The 20,150-nt window shown below is 36.6% G+C and overlaps 2 protein-coding genes across 4 annotated transcripts in view; both read left to right on the top strand.

The window, feature by feature from the left end:
* The first annotated feature begins 918 nt into the window (after window positions 1-918).
* On the top strand, window positions 919-11,339 carry qpct (glutaminyl-peptide cyclotransferase). Its single transcript, XM_073826620.1, has 7 exons — window positions 919-1,068; window positions 2,928-3,074; window positions 3,155-3,436; window positions 4,666-4,833; window positions 5,966-6,065; window positions 10,600-10,716; window positions 10,799-11,339. Exons 1-7 carry the CDS (start codon window positions 919-921, stop codon window positions 10,972-10,974), a joined length of 1,140 nt encoding a protein of 379 aa, XP_073682721.1. The 3' UTR covers window positions 10,975-11,339.
* A 2,800-nt stretch (window positions 11,340-14,139) lies between these two features.
* LOC141295717 (connector enhancer of kinase suppressor of ras 3-like) overlaps window positions 14,140-20,150 on the top strand; it is an 83,668-nt gene continuing 77,657 nt past the window's right edge. For all 3 annotated transcript variants that reach the window (XM_073826981.1, XM_073826982.1, XM_073826983.1), the window contains exon 1: window positions 14,140-14,394. In XM_073826981.1, the coding sequence (XP_073683082.1) occupies window positions 14,343-14,394 (52 nt within the window). In that variant the 5' untranslated portion in view covers window positions 14,140-14,342. The remainder of the gene's footprint in view (window positions 14,395-20,150) is intronic.

Here is a 20,150-nt window from a genome sequence, read left to right on the forward strand (position 1 = left end):
CACTGGATTCTTTACTAACATAAAAAAATCGAATTTATTTGTGCTTTTACTAGCACTTTAAGCCATAACTAAGAGTTATATCCTTATAAACGCGTGTTTATGTATTGTTTTATTATTTTTTGAGTAAACAGAAGCAACTCCCTATTATATAAATTGTTTAAGACAGGAATATAAAGCGACGTAACAATTGCTCTTTTAACCCTGTATATTTTGATTAACTGTTTCCTACAGTTAACTTTTATATATCGATTATGGGTTAAAAATTGGCAACCGCGTCACTGGATTCATTAACATAATATTCTTTAAAAAAAATAATATAATAAACAATAACAATTGCTGTTTTAACCCCGTGTATTTTGATTCAGGCGAAATGTTCGCTACAGTTAATTTTTATACATCGATTATTGGTTAAAAATGGGCAATCTCTTAAACATACTAACATTTTTAAAAAAATGAAATAAACAACAACCACAACAAATTTGAATTCCTTTACGCTTTTACTGGAACATTTTAAGCCATATCTAGAATATAACAGTTATAGCCTATCCTTATAAACGTCTGTTTATGTATTTTTAATTTACTTTTAGTACACAGAAAACAACTCCCTATTATATAAATTGTTTATTTAAGACAGGAATATAAGGCGACGCAAGAACTCTCGAACTCTCTCTCTCGCAAACAGCTGGCTCTTTGTGCCGAATCTAGTGGTCACTCATGAATATTAATAAAGCCTCGCTGACGTTGCTTGGTAACCTTCTTTGAACGCCCAGTCTGTGACCTGTTTAATATTAATGAGCCAAGCCCCCAACTCATTAATGTCTGTCTTTCAGCGAATCAGTTTGCCGAGCGTCACGGAATGTCATTAATATTCATGAGTCAGACCACCGCCATAGTAGGATTTGTAAATTGTTTTCTCACATGATCCGACTTGGCTGGAGTCTGGAAGACCGTCGTGCGGACAGAACAGAGGAGATGGCCGAACGACGCTGGACCATAAGTCTGCTGGCTTTGATTGGCATACTAGGGACACTGACGAGCTGCGACACTGTTCCGTGGCAGGATGAAAAGGTATCAGCTTTTTCTCAACTGATGCTTTGTTTTTTTTTTTGCATCATTTTAAGCCATTGTATTTGATGAGAATTGACAGAGTGAGAGCTTCTGAGAAATGTTGTTAGAATTTTTTATTATTATTCATAGAGACGCGATATATTCAATGCACTTTATTATGCTTCTCATGAAAGGAGAGTGTTTCTGCCTTTAAATGTTTTACGCTTTAATTGACAACATCTATTTTTAATGCATAACATATTGCAAACAATGATTTCAAATGTTTTAAGTCATGCATTTATTTTTTTATTTTTTGTCGCATGTCTTCTTTTCTATTTTAAATTTCCAAATGATGCTTAAACTGACTGATGAAATTAAGCTTCATTTGCTTCGTGACTTTACAAGTACATGATCTGGTCACTTACATCTTTAGACTTCAGTTCATGTTGCTCAGTCTGTCTCTCATTGTCTAGTTGCTATGGGAGCAGGATCCTCATCATTGATCCACCAGCAGGGGATCTTAATATTTATAGATTTTCTCTCTTTAGAATTCAGTTTGTTCTGTTCTAAAGATCTGCATTTTGGGGAAATGATTCATCCACAATTTTATGATGCTACTGTTATGCTAAAAATGAATTTCAGCATGTTTTTAGATAATTATAAAAGGACAAGTGACATTGTGGGATATCATTTGAAAATACTGTTGATTATTAAATTGTGGAATAGAGTATTTTCACACATGCATTCTTTTTTCTGATCATATTAGAATGTTTCAAATGTATCTAATCTTATCTGCCAAGTGGCTTCTCTTCTGCGTTGTTCATATCAAGCTACAGTCATTAAGTGGCTTAAACACATGTAGAATCAATAATCACAGCACAGGAAGAACTGGACTTTGAGACCAAACACGCAAAAACAAATTGCCTTCAGTTGATCGATATCATGTTTAAAGCAGAAGTAGTTTGATTAGCTCTCTTCTATTCATCCTGAAATTGTTATTCATGAAAGAAAATATAATCAAAAGCTTTTCAGACCGTCCAGATATCCTCCAGCTGTGTTTCTCTCTCTTAAATGTCATTTCAGAACCTTCTGTTGCCATGTAGTTCCAACACATAATTATCCTCTAGACATATGCAGCCTATAATTTGTCATTCAAACAAGACTCTACTAGTTTGGTTGCAACATTACCATTGTGCAAGAGTATAATCATCATGTTTATCTGACTGTAATAGGACTCACTGAATTACAATAGCAGCATGTATTGCAAGTCAGCTTTGTAAATGGAGTAAGAGTGAACTTTTGGATGATTCATAATGAGTAAAGAACATCACATATCAGATTCAGTGAAGATGTCTCAGCCATCTTAAAGGGGTAGTGAGCCCAAAAATTCTCTCATTCACTAAACATACTGTTTATGCCTTCCCCAACATATATGTGACCCTGGATTACAAAACCAGTTTGTGTGCCATGATATTTTGTAAATTTCCTGCTGTAAATATATGAAAGCTTAATTTTTGATTAGTTATATGCATTGCCAAGAACTTTTAAGAACTTTTAAGAACAGTTGAGTGGTTTACAATCTGATTGATCCATCATTTTGACTACTAACGGTAATCGAAGAGACCAACAATTACTAAGCAGTAAAATAAAGGGAATATTACAAAATACAGTAAATGTACACAAACATACACAAAAGCAGTGTTACAGTTGAAAATACTATGAAAATATGGACCGTATTTATGGATATGGACATGGTCTTGGTCTTGTCATGGCCCCAGGAGTATGTTAACTTGGACTCCTAAACAGACTTGTGACACAAAAGTATGAATGCCCCACTGTTGAATAAATAAATGAAGATTTATTATTGCTTTTCACTTCAGCTGAAACATGAAGCAACCACACTGAGCTCCAGTGAACTGGGCAGTATTATATCTCGTACCGATCTGGACCGGATGTGGCAGAAAGACCTGAAGCCCATGCTTGTTGTGCGCTATCCTGGCTCAACTGGAAGCCAAAACGTTCAGCAGGTACTGTAAGTGTGTGCTTGTGTATGAAAGCTGAGGTTTAAATGTGACAGTGTGTTCAGTGTCTGGATTTCTCTTTTTAGCATATAAAATCAACCCTCGGCTCGATGAATGCGGGGTGGGAAGTGACAGAGGACGCCTTCTATGCTCATACGCCTTACGGCCAACTACCCTTTACCAACATAATTGCAACTCTCAACCCTGCTGCAAAGCGTCAGCTGGTTCTGGCCTGCCACTTTGACTCCAAATACTACCCTCCGCAGTGGGACGGCCGTGAGTTTCTCGGAGCCACAGATTCTGCTGTTCCCTGCTCTATGATGTTGGAACTGGCAAGAGCCCAAGATGACGAACTAAAGACCCTGAAGGTATGGCATTGTACACAGGAACTGGGGATGGACAACTACTCGATTGTGTTGATTGTGATTTGTTTTTCATATATACGTTTTCAGTTTTCAATGTTAGCATATGTGATTTGAAGAAGTTCACTTGCAGAACAAAAATGTACAGATAATTTACTCACCCCCTTGTCACCCCCCTTTTTGTTTTTTGAGGATTTTTTTTTTTTCAGGATTTCTCTCCATATTGTGGACTTTTATGGTGCCCCCGAGTTTGAACTTCCAAAATGCAGTTTAAATGCAACTTATAGACAAATTTAGTTGGGTTTGGTTATGCATGATAAAACACTCCAGGTCAAATGTTTGTGAAAACTGTGATAACACTGCCGTTCAACAATTTGGAGAGAGTTAAAAAGAAATTCAATTTAATTTAGCAAGAATGCTTTAAATGAATAAAAAGTAACAGTAAAGACATATGTTAGAAAAGATTTTATAATAATATGAACTGAAGAAATAGTCATGAGCAGCAAATCCGCATATTAGAATGATTTCTAAAGGATCAAAGCGCACTGAAGACTGGCGTAATAAGGCGGAATTTTTATTTTTTTCCATTTATTTGTTTTCAGTTTTCATAATTTTAGCAGATATGATTTAAAAGAGAAGTTCAAAAATGTACAGATCATTTACTCACTCCCTTGTCATCAAAGATGTTTATGTGTTTTTTCAGTCGTAAAGAAATTAAATTTTTTTGAGGAAAATATTTCAGGATTTCTCTCCATATAATGGACTTCTATGGTGCCCCAAGTTTGAACTTCCAAAATGCAGTTTAAATGCAGCTTCAAAGGGCTCTAAATGATCCCAGCCAATGAAGAAGGGTCTTATTTGGCGAAACGATTGGATATTTTCTAAAAAAAAAAAAATGCAATTTATATACTTTTTAACCTCAAATGCTTGTCTTGTCTAGCTCTGAGTGAAAAACTCTCATCTCATTTTCTTCTCCAACTTCAAAATTGTCCTGCATCGTTGCAGAAGTACCGACCCAGTGTTTACAAAGTGAACGTGCAAACGCACTTGAACTTTGCATCACATAGCCAGTTTTTTCAGAAGTTGTTAGCCTTGCAAATAATTTAGCTTCTGTTTGATGCAGGACATTTTTTTGCATTTACATATCAATTATATTATCTGTGCTGTAATTTTGTATTGTAGTCATGTCACAGGTAGAGGGCAGCATGTACTGTGTGTTTTTCTCTTTTTCACAGGACTCTGGGTCAGATCTGTCACTTCAGCTATTCTTCTTTGATGGAGAGGAGGCTCTTTACCAGTGGAGCTCTGATGACTCTCTCTACGGCTCTCGTCATTTAGCCCACAAAATGGCAACAACGGCACATCCACCGGAAGCAACAGACACCAGCCAGCTCAACGGCATTGTACAGTTCTCTCACAAACATTACATTAATACATAAATATAGTTGATATCCTACTTATCGTTAGAAAAAAAGTTTCTATTATTATTAATGTATACTATTCTTATTCATTTACTCATCCTTACGATTGTTCCATGAATAACAAAATTAGATATTTTGTCCTGTCACAGGTACTATTAAGATTTCAGGAATTTTGTACTTATATTTGTGACCCTGGACCACAAAACCAGTCATAAGGTTAAATTTGACAAAACTGAGATGTATATATCTTTCTATTGTTGTATGGTTTGTTAGGATGGGACAATATTTGGCCGAGATACAACTATTTGAAAATCTGGAATCTGAGGGTGCAAATAAATCAAAATACTGAGAAAATCACCTTTAAAGTTCTTCAAATTAAGTTCTTAACAATGCATATTACTAATCAATAATTACATTTTGATACAATTATATTAGGAATCTTACAAAAAGTCTTCATGGAACATGATCTTTACTTAATTTCCTAATGATTTTTGGCATAAAAGAAAAATCAATAATTTTGACCCATACAATGTATTTTTGGCTATTGCTACAAATATACCCCAGCGACTTAAGACTGGTTTTGTGGTCCAGGGTCACATTTAATTTGTCATTCACTGATAGTCTTTCCTTCTGCTGGAACTCTCAGATTACATTTGTACTTCCTCTTGAGATTTTTCACTAAAGAAAGATTTCACTTGGATTCTCATGCACAGCTATCTTCCTGCTGCGTTATCAGCAAATATATATTAGATGCAAATGTACACCATTCACTATGAATATAGAATGTAGCGTTCTAAAGTATGTTATATATGCAAATGGACTAAATATATCACTCTCAGGAAGAAGGTACACAATCTGTCACTGGCATGGTACCTTTTTAAAAGGTACACTTTTGTACCTTATTTACACCTAAATTGTTCATATTATTACCTTAAAGTTACTAATTAGTATCTGAAGTATACATTGTAGAACCTAAATGTTATGTATTATTAATGTATAAAGGTGCATGTACTGTATTAGTATTGTGAATGTAAGCATGAGTATGAATGCAAATATTAGAAAAAATGGTTCAAGTCATGGGCTGTTTAAAGTCTTTCATTCAATTTCTCACCAGGATTTGTTTGTTCTATTGGACTTGATTGGAGGTCCTAATCCTCGCTTCGGTAACCAGTTCTCCAATACGAAACGATGGCTTTCCAGACTACAAAATATTGGTTAGTATTTCTGTGTTCTGTTTTTTTTCTGTCACTTCTTTCTTCCCTTCAAAGAAAGTTGGTGGGGTTTTGTTTTGGATGACTAAACACTACAGGTCAAAAGTTTAAACATAATTATTAAAAATAAATTCAATTAAATTTTTAAAGGTTGCTTTAAATGTATAAAAAGTGGCCGTAAATTCAGCATTGATCACAGGAACAAATGACATTGTGTTGATCTTTTTTTTTTCCAGAACTACTTTCATTTGGAGAAACTTGTGAAATAAGTACACTTTAGCATGCTTTTAAAAAGAGAACTTGTACAGAAATAATATACTTAAAAATATACTAAGTACAAATGGAATTTAATGGTTCTCATAATTGCATCTTATTTGCAATTAGATAATGTATTTTAGTTTAAGTAACACTTTATTTTACGGTGTGCTAGTTACATCACAGGTTACACATGTGCTTACTGTAGTAATACCAGTAAATTATGCCTAATTACATGCAAGTAAATACTTTAACTCTATAGTAATTACATGTTAATTGATATTACCTAATACTTAATACTGTAACCATTTAAATGTATGTTGTATGCAATTTGAACTTAAGAGTGCATGAACTTCAGAGTGCTTTTTGACCCACTTAGGACTTACATGTAATTTCACAATTACTTCTGTTGTCTTGGTTAAAGTGTACTGTCATTACTCAGTATTATTGTCTTCTATGAAAGAATTAACACATAGCTGTGATTTACTGTAGCATATTAGTTCAGTCGTCTCTGCATGACTTTACAAAAGTCTTTAATAGAGAATGTACTATTTTTAAAGGGGTCATCGGGGTGCAAAACTAACTTTTCCATGTTGTTTGAACATTAATGTGTGTTGGTAGTTCGTGTACACAACCACCCTACAATGATAAAAATCCACCCAGTGGTATTTTTTAATCTTTAAAAGTAATATCCCCTTTTTAAAATAAGTTCATTATCAGCGTCTTGTCATTGTGATGAAACACAGTTGATTGACGTGAGCGCCTTACCTTAGCCCCGCCCTCACCGAGCTGAAACAGTCCGAATACGATCACCATTGTGTCGACTCTAATTGAGCGATTGAGGTGTTCTGTTGTTGGATGTAATAATGAACAGCAGTCGTCTTTTACTACCGACATCTGAGCTGCTGAAGATGCAGAGGGCAACGTTACTTTTGTTTTGAAATGTAAAGTGCCAATCCCGATCTACATATGCGTCTATGTTCGTGTGAACCGTTCTTGATGCAGCTTCACCCACAGCAGAAGTGAGTATAAGGGTTTTTATGCATCTTTGCAAACAGCCTTTCTTAATAATGTGCTTGTTGGCAAGTTTCGCCGATAAACGCAGCTAAATGCAGCTAAACGTGGCTAAAGTAAACATAATCCCAGAGAGGGGCGGGGCGAGCAGAGCTCGGTGGCATTTAAAGGAGCCATGTCTTAAAATGAGCTGAAATTTTGCTGAGCTGATTTTGACAAGGTAAAAAGGTGTTTTTTTTAACACTACTATTGAGAATTTTTAACCAGAGTATATTAGAGACTCTTCATTAAAGGTATAGTTCACCCAAAAATGAAAATTTGATGTTTATCTGCTTACCCCCAGGGCATCCAAGATGTAGGTGACTTTGTTTCCTCAGAAAAACACAAACGAAGATTTTTAACAAAAACCGGTGCAGTCTGTCAGCCAAATAATGGACGTGAATGGGCACCAAACCTTTAAAAGTAAACAAAAACATGCACAGACAAATCCAAATTACACCCTGCGGCTCGTGACGATGCATTGATATCCTAACACACGAAACGATCGGTTTTTGCGAGAAACTGAACAGTATTTATATCATTTTTTACCTTTGATACACAGCCACGTCCATCTGTCCTGAGCACGAGTTTAGCATCCGGCTCGTGACATGTGAACACGCTCTGACGTAGAATACGCAAACGGCGTAAGGGGAAATCAGTGAAAAGTCCTGGATGAGTTTGCGCAAGCAAACGTAATCTTTTAGCTTTAAATCGGTTTGAACAATCAGGATAAGCGCAAGTAATGACCATTTTGAATAGCCGCTATACCCACAATCTCTGCGCTCTATGTAAACAATGAGTGTTGTATTCATGCGACAGATTGCTTATGGCGTTTGCGTATTCTACGCCAGAGCGTGTTCACATGTCACGAGCCGGATGCTAAACTCGTGCTCAGGACAGATGGACGTGGCTGTGTATCAACGGTAAAAAATTATATAAATACTGTTCAGTTTCTCACAAAAACCGATCGTTTCGTGTCTTAGGACATCAATGTATCGTCACGAGTCGCAGGGTGTAATTTGGATTTGTCTGTGCATGTTTTTGTTTACTTTTAATGGTTTGGTGCCCATACACTCCCATTATTTGGCTGGCAGACTGCACCGGTTTTCGTTAAAAATCTTCATTTGTGTTTTTCTGAGGAAACAAAGTCACCTACATCTTGGATGCCCTGGGGGTAAGCAGATACACATCAAATTTTCATTTTTGGGTGAACTTTCCCTTTAAGACCCTAAAGAATCATATGAACTTGTGGAAAATGGGCATCCGATTACCCCTTTAAGGATCTCCATTAGCATTAAATTAAGTTCTCTCATTAATCAGGATTTAAAGGAACACTCCACTTTTTTTGGAAATAGGCTCATTCTCCAACTCCCCCCGAGTTAATAAGTTGATTTTTACCGTTTTGAAATCCATTCAGCCGTTCTCCTGTTCTGGCGATATCACTTTTAGCATAGCTTAGCATAGATCATTGAATCCTATTAGACCAGTAGCATCGCGTTCAAAAATGATCAACGAGTTTCCATATTTGTTGTATTTAAAACTTGACTCTTCTGTAGTCATATCGTGTACTAAGACCCGTGGAAATGCAAAGCTGCGAGTTTCTAGGCTGATAAGATTAGGAACTACACTTCCATTCCGGCGTAATAGTCAAGGAAGTTTGCTGCCGTAATATGGCTGAAGCAGGCGGAGTATTATCAGAAATTAGTTCCCAGCTAGTTTAGCATTTGCACATGTGCTGCGTGGTATTACTGCTTCTGCTTCAGCCATATTACGGCAGCAAACTTTCTTGACTATTACGCCGGAATGGGAGTGGAGTTCCTAATCTTATCGGCCTAGAAAATTGAAGCTTTGCATTTCCACCGGTCTTAGTACACGATATAACTGCAGAAGAGTCAAGTTTTAAATAGGACAAATAACGAAACTCGTTGGTCATTTTTGAACGTGATGCTACTGGTCTAATAGGATTCAATGATCTATGCTAAGCTATGCTAAAAGTGATATCGCCAGAACAGGAGAACGACTGAATGGATTTCAAAATGGTAAAACTCAACTTATTAACTCGGGGGGAGTTGGAGAATGAGTCTATTTCCAAAAAAAGTAGAGTGTTCCTTTAAGTGGTGCAGAATGAAAGCCATTCTCAACAGAATTAGACTTTTTCACAAAAATCAGAAATTACACCAGCGCAGGGTAGAGTTAGTTCTGCTACAGGACTGCGGCTATTATATTAGTATGCCCTTGTCTCAAATAATACTTCCTTCATTTTCTGTTTTGTCTGTTTTCCAAGTTGTTGTTATATAATCAACAAAGAAACAACATTTTACTTGTTTGTGATTTATATGGCCACTCAGACCGCTGACTCGTCAAATAATATGCTCAACATAGTGCCAGCTGTTCTCCCTCTTCTGTTTATTTGAGCGTGTTTTCTCAATTTACTCAGTTCTTTCCCTCGAATCACTACATCATGATAAATTATGACAGCATTTGAGAGCATTTATATCCAAATGCACATTTTTCCAAGAATAAATTAAACAATTCTGAGTCTGGTTGATGCATAAACTCAATACAACAACGTAATCCCGATCCAATAGGAATAAAGACATTAATCAGAGTCATCTCTTGTTTAGTATTATATTATTTTATTATGTTTATCCCTGAGCACATTATACAATAGACGTTTACATGCCGTCATGTTGATAATGCAAAGAAAAGCAAGTAGAAAACACAATATAATTTTAATAATAATAATAATCGGCAAAAAAGTTCATGTGAAGAGACAGCACCAAACAGACAGAAAGGCAAAACTCAAAAATGTACTGAATTATAAGTCATAAGACAATTAGAATTAAATAAACATTATGATGACCCGAAGCTGACACAAAGTTTTTGAAGAAATATTGCTCTTTGTAGAATAAAACACAGGTACATACCATAGTATCATAGTATCTATTTTGAAAAAAATAGACTTTGATTCCCGAACTTACTCTTGTTAAGTACGGCCGCTGCTGTCACCGGAAAAACTTCTGGAATCCGGAAGCCAGAAACACAGAAGTGTGAAAAAAAAAAAGGCTAATTGTTCTGTTGTACTGAAAACTTTCTTTTGCATCTTCACCGCTATGTATCAGTATAATTCTAAGATATTTTTAATGTAGCTTTGACCTTTATAAAAACAAATGAAATTTCCTAAATGAATTGATGTTAAAGGAAACAACTCTTTTTTCCTTTTACCTAGAGCGTCGGCTGCACACACTCGGTCACCTAGAAAATCACCCTAATGAGGTCCAATACTTCTGGCCTGACCTGCATGTGGGTCTAATTCTGGATGACCACATACCATTTCTCAACCGAGGTAACAGACCCTTTTCTGTGATTTGTGAATGGTCATATAAAAAGCATTTAGGCCTTATGCATGTATTTATCTGCGTTCCTAGGGGTCAGGATTCTCCATCTCATTTCCACTCCTTTTCCCTCGGTGTGGCACACCTTCGACGACAACGAGGAGAACCTGGATCGAATCTCCGTCAACAATCTCAACAAGATCCTGCAAGTCTTCGTTCTTGAGTACCTCAACAAGAAAAGCCAGATCCCTATCGCAGAAGCCTCCTAATGTTCCCAAAAATGTAATTTCTCGGATGGACAATTCCATTATTTTTTTTTTTTTTGACGCAATCATTTTTTTCTCACACATTCAATATTCATCTGTAAAGATTCTGTGATTATTGCAACTGGGGTTGCATACTGTATGTCTGTGGACTGATAAAAATTCAGAAGACATTTAAGGGATCCCAGACCCGACTCGGTATACAGGGTTCGCTGTGTGTCGGCAACAGTGTTTTCTTTATATCCTCTGGCTTTCGAAGCCTTGTTCAGGACATGACAGTGAAACGAATTACTTATACAATAAATGTTGGTACTTAAATATATCTTATTTTTTGTGCTTGAATATAAATAATACAATTTATAGTAGCTTTATACTTTGTAGCCTTTTTGACTTTAAATGTAAACTGTTTTATGAATCAACGTGTGAAGAATCATACTGTTTCGTGATGCCATTGATTTTGCAAGCTGCTGCTATTGTCAAGTGTATTTCACTGACCGGATCTGAAAGCTTTTAATGTAACTTGTAACATGTATCCAATTTTAAACAGCTGTTCATAATGTGAAACGGCTAATAAACAGTTTACAAAGCAACCAGGGCTCGTTTCAGTTAGTATTACAAAACTTTGCCGAAGCATACGGTTTACTGAACCAAGTTGATTTATGATTATTTCCAGTGTCTGTGTTTTTGGTTCTCCATCTAAAAACATCTAATGTCTATGTTTGTCTGTATCTTAGACTGTTTTCATCCCCACTGATCTGGGTGTTCCCAGGCACAAGAGCTTACACACCACAAGATCATGATACTGCCATGAATTCCTGTGTCAAAAGTCCAAAGATTTATTGCACCCTCACATAGTAATATGGGTTTTCCATGCACTGGGTGTAGTTATGGTATTCATTTAGAAAATATAGTCACTGCAGCATGGTACAATTATCTGTTTACTTTGTATAGTACCGTACTACCACAAGCCTACATTGTTTGCAATGTTCAGTCCAGTCTTATTTTAGTATTATTCACAATTTATTAATATTTTAAATTAGCTTTAAAGTTTATATGTTCAGTTTTAGTCTTTTTTTATGTGCTTTTCTCATATTAAATAACCAAAATGTTTTAGTTAACAGCAACAATGCTAATTAGTCAGTCATCACAGAACTAGAAAAACCAGCTCTAGTCAACTGTCTAGTGACCGTTTTCTCATGAGTGAAGCAACATATGTTATCATCGCACATGCATATAGGCCTATTCATCGCAGTTTACATGATACATGCAGTGAATAGCAACATATAACTTTAAAAAAATAATTGTGGTTAGTTTTGACGCACCTTATACTAAGCATCTTTAACTAACATTTATGCAATGCAATGCACTTACATGTTTTTATTTATTTATTTATTTATTTTTTAAACATTCCAACCAACCCTTCAACTTAATCGTACCATAAAACCTGTGCTTAGACTTACCTGTATCCCAATAGCACCAAAAGTGTACTCAATACAACATTAACACAATATGTGGTCATACCACATATGGGCCAATTTTTGAAATTGAGATTTTCCATAAATAAGATTTCCACTGATGTATGGTTTCTTAGGATAGGACAATATTTGGCCACCAGCACCGACAAAATCCCCTTTAAATTTGTCCAAATGAAGTTCTTAGCAATGCAAATTATTAATCAAAAATTAAGTTTGGATATATTTAAGGTCGGAAATTCACAAAATATCTTAATGCAACGCAATCTTTATTTAATACCCTAATGATTTTTGGCATAAAAGAAAAATGTATCATTTTGACCAATTCAATGTATTTTTGGCTATTACTACAAATATACCCATGCTACTTAAAACTGGTTTTGTGGTCCATGTTCAAAAATGTATCGTATCAACCAATTATTATTTTGATGTAATGATATAAACATCTAATATAAAGTAGGGATGTTAGTTTAATTTAAACTGTGTCTTAATGCAGTAAATAATATAATACTTTAAAGAAATGAATGAATGGTCAGTTCTTCACACAAACATTTAATAATCAGTGTCCACGTGTTTGTTCGTTGGTTTGTTTAAACTTGTTCAGTCTTTGATTTGTTATAGTCTTACTGCTTTAACCCTTGTGTGACCTTATGGACATTTTTGTCCATTTCAGTTTTGTTTTTTTGTCATAAGTGTGCCTGTGTTAATGCCAAATGCATAAATTTAGGCTCAGGTGTTTATTTTTATTGAAATTGTAATATTTCACCCTCATTTCCTTCAAAAAAGCAATTTTACCCTCCATACAAAAAAAAAAAAAAAAAAAAAAAAAACTCACACTCAGAACCTTAAAGACAAAAATGTCCACATTGAAACCCATTAACAAAACTTTTTTTTAAAACCCAGGTCCATTTGACTATAAACTGATGAAATATTTGCTAATAGGCATTCATTCTATCAACAAGGCTTCAAATTTTACATTTTACCATTTTTTACTTGATTGTGCCATTTTTTCAAATTTGGCATATACATTTAACTCTACATAAAATATAAATGTTTCAAAATTAATGTTGTTGTTCTTCACTGACACACCCAAGAATCTAATAAGCAAAGAAAAAAATTCTGCTCAGCATTTAGTATATGGAAATTACTACTATTTTTCATTTTTTCATAAAAAACACCTGTGGCATTATGCAAACAAACCAGCATTTAAAGGGTTACAATTCTGAAAATGAATGAATGTTTGGTATCTATGGATAGAACAGATGCTGCTTAGTGTAAGTGGAAAAAAATATTAATAAATCATATTTTTATGACATTTTTGTCCATTTTGCACCTATGTGTAACTTTTTTTTTGAACGCACAAGGGTTAAAGAACCTGTGCAATTTTATCTAAAATATTCAAATAAAGTGAATAAGTTTGGTACTTTACAAAGGAATCTCCCAAACTAATTCCTTTGCTCCAAGAATGATGTCACACGTGTGACTCAAGCATTCCTCATCTAAAGCTAATGATTAACTGAAAGGTTATGGATGAACTCGAACATCGGGAGACGCAAGTAATAGCAGTAGGCGGCTCAGCAGCAGCAGAACTCCTCGTTGCTCCTCCTCCGTTGGACTGAGGGGAGGTTCACACACTGAAATCTGATACATGTGGCAACAGATGAACTCTTCTACTCCTCGTGAGTTTACCCTGCTCGTTCAGTCCATGTGAGAGAATCGGCTGCTTCTAATGGAGATATCTCGGGAGCCGCGCTTACTGCTGGATTTCTAGAGGACTGACTGAAAGAATGATCTTATTTCACAGAAACGATCCCACATTGGTGCTTTACGTACTTTATTGTTACTGTATTACTAATCTCTTTTGAGAATAGCTCTAACCGGTTGGACTGAAGTTTCAAAGCAATGGATCCAGTAACGAGGTGGACACCAAAACAGGTTGTTGACTGGATGAGAGGTGGGTTTAATTTTTTTTTTTTTAATTTTGCATATAAATGTTCTTTCTTTCTATCTAGTTAGCCAAGAATCTAGAACTTGTGGTTTGTTTATCTGTACTTTCGATGAAACCAATAGTGTGTCAACAATGTTCAAGCACAAACAAAACAAACTTGTATGTTTGGAGAAACTCGTGTTCCTCTAGTGTGGCAAAAAAAAAGAAAGAAGAAGTACATTTATGATAACATTCCGCTGTATTGCCTGTTTTTGAATGTTAATGCACGGGTTTTGTGGGAGTATTTTTCTCCTACAGTTCTTGTTATTGTTGAAGACAGATTTATCAAACCGTCCATCGTTTTTCACTTCTAGAAGATAATTATACACTGCCATCAGAGCACATGATTGACACATAAATGACTATTCTTCAGTGTTGAAGAACTTGCTCATGTTATGCAATGCATTAGAGTTATATTGGAATTAAACATTTGTCCAAGTGTGAATGCCAGTCAAATTCGAATTGGAACACTGTCTTGTGTGAAATCGAATCGAGTTCCAGACCTGGGGGGTGTTCCATAAAACAAGTTTACCAAATAAGTCAGGCTTATTTCAGTTAGTCTGACTTATTTTGAGCCAAATCAAGTGACAAGTCAGACTAACTGAAATAAGCCTGATTTATTTGGTAAACTTGCTTTATGGAACACCCCCCTGGTATCAATGTGTAATCAATGGAAGGAGAGATCAGTGTAAGGTCATAACGATGTAAAAGTCAACTCTGAAATGGACTAATTGTTCTTGCATGAATTAAAGTTTGTCTGAAATGTTATTAGTACTATTAGGGTTCATTTGCAATCTGTGGAATGAGAAAAAATAGATTAAAATATGTATATCATATATATTTCATGATAAATTCATAATAAACAATAATGTGTAATTGTATAATAAATTCCCAGCTTCCTCAATATGTCCTAATTTCATCATGAATTTTCTGAGGGAAATATGGAACACACTCATGGCAATTTGTGACTACTACTATTGTTTTGGCAAATTGGTGGCCATCTCATTTGTTTGTTTTTGTGTGATCTGCTTATGGCTCACCAAGGGTTATTTTGGGTTGTTAGTGGTTAACTTTTTTATATTTCAAAAAATTCTAAAAAATATCACTTTGTACAAATCACCAGTACATAAAATAGCTGCATTTTCTCTTGAGATCAGTTTAGAACTAAAGAAATATGTCCTTCTCTATGATGCCCCAAGCACAAATAATCTCTTTCAAAGAATAATTGTTTTGTTAAAATCAATTAAAAGCACCTGAGTGTCTTAATTTTGTCACATGCTCTAAATATGATTAATAAAAAAGTACACCCTTAAAAATAAAGGTGCTTTAAAAGGCTCTTCACAGAGATGCCATAGGAAGAGCCATTTTTGGCTCCACAAAGAACCGTTCAGTCAAAGGTTCTTTAAAGAACCATCTCTTTCTTACCTTTTTATAATCTGAAGAACCTTCTTACGCCACAAAGAACCTTTTGTGAAACAGAAAGGTTCTTAAGATGGTAAAGTTCTTTATGAAACCATGTAGGCATTGTGAAGCACCTTTATTTTTAAGAGTGTAGTTCAGTTGTTCACTTGGTTTTGACCCTAAAGTAATAAAATGTATTTTTAGATATTTACACAGCCATTTTTTCTGAATTTCACTGCGCATCTAAAACCTAAGAACTCTGTAAAAAGTTATGTTTTTGCCTCTCAAACTTTTTTTTAAAAATCATAGCTTTCCTTAATAATTAATATTATCATTTTACATTCTTGTGGAGGGTCCCTTAAATTAATTACTTTAACTGACACATTAATTAGTCATTTATCTGACAGTACACTTATTGACTCAGTACTGGTTTCCTGGAGTTATAACTTGCTCGAGGGCATGATGGTGACAGTTAATGGATCAACCGTTGTAGGGTTTGAACTAACAACATTCAGCTACCAGCCTAAGTCTTTACCTGTTATGCCATATGACTCTGAATGAAATTTGAATAGCCTTTGAGCAAATACAGTGCCAAGTGTAAACTCTATTACTATATTGCAAACATGCAGAAAAAAAGAACAAGAGCATCCGTTCTCTGTTGAATGAAATGCCCTGAGGCTTTAAAGGGTTATAGTGGTTCAAGTGGAGGATTCTTTTTACTCTCAGTGCTGCTTTATTAGGGCCCGAGCACCGATGGTGTGAGGACCCTATTGAATCTGCTCCGTTTATTAGGGCCCGAGCACCGATGGTGTGAGGACCCTATTGGATCTGCTTCGTTTATTATTAGGGCCCGAGCACCGATGGTGTGAGGACCCTATTGGATCTGCTTCGTTTATTATTATTATTATTATTCTTCTTCTCCGGAATGAATCGCATTTTTGAGGGCCTAAACATACCCGAAAACTCATGAAACTTTGCACACACATCAAACCTGGCGAAAATGGATGTCTGATATGGGTTTCAGAGATGGGTGTGGCAAAACGGCTCGATAGCGCCACCTTTACACGTTCCGCGGTGTGCGCTTTCAGCTATGATTCACGTACATGCATGAAAATCGGTACACACATGTAACTCACCAATACCTACAAAAAAGCCTCCTGGGACAAAATCCGAAACCCAACAGGAAGTCGGTTATTATTAATTTTCTTAGCAAAATTTGTGTCATTTTTGCCATTTTCAGGCGTCGTACTTGAACGAACTCCTCCTAGAGATTTACTCCGATCAACAGCAAATTTGGTGAGTCTAATCTAAAGCCCTTTGTGACGTTAAATTGTGAAGATCTAGAGTTTTCATCGGAGGGCGTGTCCGTGGCGGCCTCGCAATTTTCGATGTTTCGCCATGAAAAAGGAAGTTGCTATAACTTAGGCATAAAATGTCCGATCTGTCCCAAACTTCACATGTGTGATAACACTCCTGACCTGATGACATCTACATATCCATATTCAGTTATAGTCATAGCGCCACCTGCTGGCAACAGGAAGTGTCATGCTGTACTCCACAACCAACTCCTCCTAGAGATTTATACAGATCAACACCAAAATCGGTCAGTCTAATATAAAGGCTTTAGTGATGTTTAATTGCGAAGATCTTGAGTTTTCGTTGAAGGGCGTGTCCGTGGCGGCCTGACAAATTTCGAGGTCTCGCCATGGATATAAAACTTGTTATAACTCAGCCATAAAATGTCCGATTTGCCTCAAACTTCACATATTCGATAAGAGTCCTGGCCTGAACACATCTGAAGGCCAATAATCTATTATAATCACAGCGCCACCTGTTGGCAACAGGAAATGACTTGTATCAAACTCCTCCTAGAGATTTAATGATATCGACATTATATTTGGTCAGTCTGATCTAGAGGCCTTAGAGATGTTAAATTGCGAAGATCTTGAGTTTTCGTTAAAGGGCGTGTCCGTGGCTGCGTGACAAAGTTTGATGTTTCGCCATGGACATAGAAGTTATTATAACTCAGCCATAAAATGTCTGATCTGCCTCAAACTTCACAGGTTTGGTAAGAGTCCTGGCCTGAAGACACCTAAAGGCCAATATTCAGATATTATCATAGCGCCACCTGTTGGTAGCAGGATATATCATATCTTTCACTAACTCAAACATACCAAGGTCAATCTGCACCAAACTTCATATGTTTGATGAAAGTGGTAGCCTAAACACATCTACATGCCAATAATCAGTTATAGGCATAGCGCCACCAGCTGGCGGCAGTAAATTTGGCACATTTAAGTGACTTTGACATATTTCTCATATTTTTACTGTATTAAAAGCATACTACCCACCATTTGCTGTGTTCCTAAAGCCACCGGTCAGCGGTGAGCCCGTGTGCGAGGGCCCGTTCATCGCTGCTTGCAGCTTTAATTATTATTATTATTCTTCTTCTCCGGAATGAATCGCATTTTTGAGGGCCTAAACATACCCGAAAACTCATGAAACTTTGCACACACATCAAACCTGGCGAAAATGGATGTCTGATATGGGTTTCAGAGATGGGTGTGGCAAAACGGCTCGATAGCGCCACCTTTACACGTTCCGCGGTGTGCGCTTTCAGCTATGATTCACGTACATGCATGAAAATCGGTACACACATGTAACTCACCAATACCTACAAAAAAGCCTCCTGGAACAAAATCCGAAACCCAACAGGAAGTCGGTTATTATTAATTTTCTTAGCAAAATTTGTGTCATTTTTGCCATTTTCAGGCGTCGTACTTGAACGAACTCCTCCTAGAGATTTACTCCGATCAACAGCAAATTTGGTGAGTCCAATCTAAAGCCCTTTGTGACGTTAAATTGTGAAGATCTAGAGTTTTCATCGGAGGGCGTGTCCGTGGCGGCCTCGCAAATTTCGATGTTTCGCCATGAAAAAGGAAGTTGCTATAACTTAGGCATAAAATGTCCGATCTGTCCCAAACTTCACATGTGTGATAACACTCCTGACCTGATGACATCTACATATCCATATTCAGTTATAGTCATAGCGCCACCTGCTGGCAACAGGAAGTGTCATGCTGTACTCTACAACCAACTCCTCCTAGAGATTTATACAGATCAACACCAAAATCGGTCAGTCTAATCAAAAGGCTTTAGTGATGTTAAATTGCGAAGATCTTGAGTTTTCGTTGAAGGGCGTGTCCGTGGCGGCCTGACAAATTTCGAGGTCTCGCCATGGATATAAAACTTGTTATAACTCAGCCATATAATGTCCGATTTGCCTCAAACTTCACATGTTCGATAAGAGTCCTGGCCTGAACAAATCTGAAGGCCAATATTCTATTATAATCACAGCGCCACCTGTTGGCAACAGGAAATGACTTGTAGCAAACTCCTCCTAGAGATTTAATGATATCAACTTTATATTTGCTCAGTCTGATCTAGAGGCCTTAGAGATGTTAAATTGCGAAGATCTTGAGTTTTCGTTAAAGGGCGTGTCTGTGGCGGCGTGACAAAGTTTGATGTTTCGCCATGGACATAGAAGTTGTCATAACTCAGCCATAAAATGTCCGATCTGCCTCAAACTTCACAGGTTTGGTAAGAGTCCTGGCCTGAAGATACCTAAAGGCCAATATTCAGATATTATCATAGCGCCACCTGTTGGCAGCAGGATATATCATATCTTTCACTAACTCAAACAAACCAAGGTCAATCTGCACCAAACTTCATATGTTTGATAAAAGTGCCGGCCTGAACACATCTACATGCCAATAATCAGTTATAGGCATAGCGCCACCAGCTGGCAGCAGGAAATTTGGCACATTTAAGTGACTTTGACATATTTCTCCTTTTTTTACTGTATTAAAAGCATACTACCCACCATTTGCTGTGTTCCTAAAGCCACCGGTCGGCGGTGAGCCCGTGTGCGAGGGCCCGTTCATCGCTGCTTGCAGCTTTAATTATTATTATTCTTCTTCTTCTCCAAAGTGAATCGCATTTTAGAGGACCTAAACATTCCCGAAAACTCACAAAACTTTGCACACACATCAAACCTGGCGAAAATTTACGTCTGATTTGGGTTTCAGAAGTGGGAGTGGCAAAATGGCTCGACAGCGCCACCTTTAGACGTTCAGCGGTGTGCGCTTTCAGCTGTGATTCACGTACATGCACGGAAATCGGTACACACATGTAACACACCAAAACCTACAAAAAAGCCTCTTGGAGCAAAATCCGGAACCCAACAGGAAGTCGGTTAATATTAATATTCTCAACAAAATTTGTGTCATTTTTGCCTTTTTCAGGTGTCGTACTTGAACGAA

This window comes from Garra rufa, chromosome 21 (assembly GCF_049309525.1).
Source record: "Garra rufa chromosome 21, GarRuf1.0, whole genome shotgun sequence".
In the NCBI taxonomy this organism is placed as follows: domain Eukaryota; kingdom Metazoa; phylum Chordata; class Actinopteri; order Cypriniformes; family Cyprinidae; genus Garra; species Garra rufa.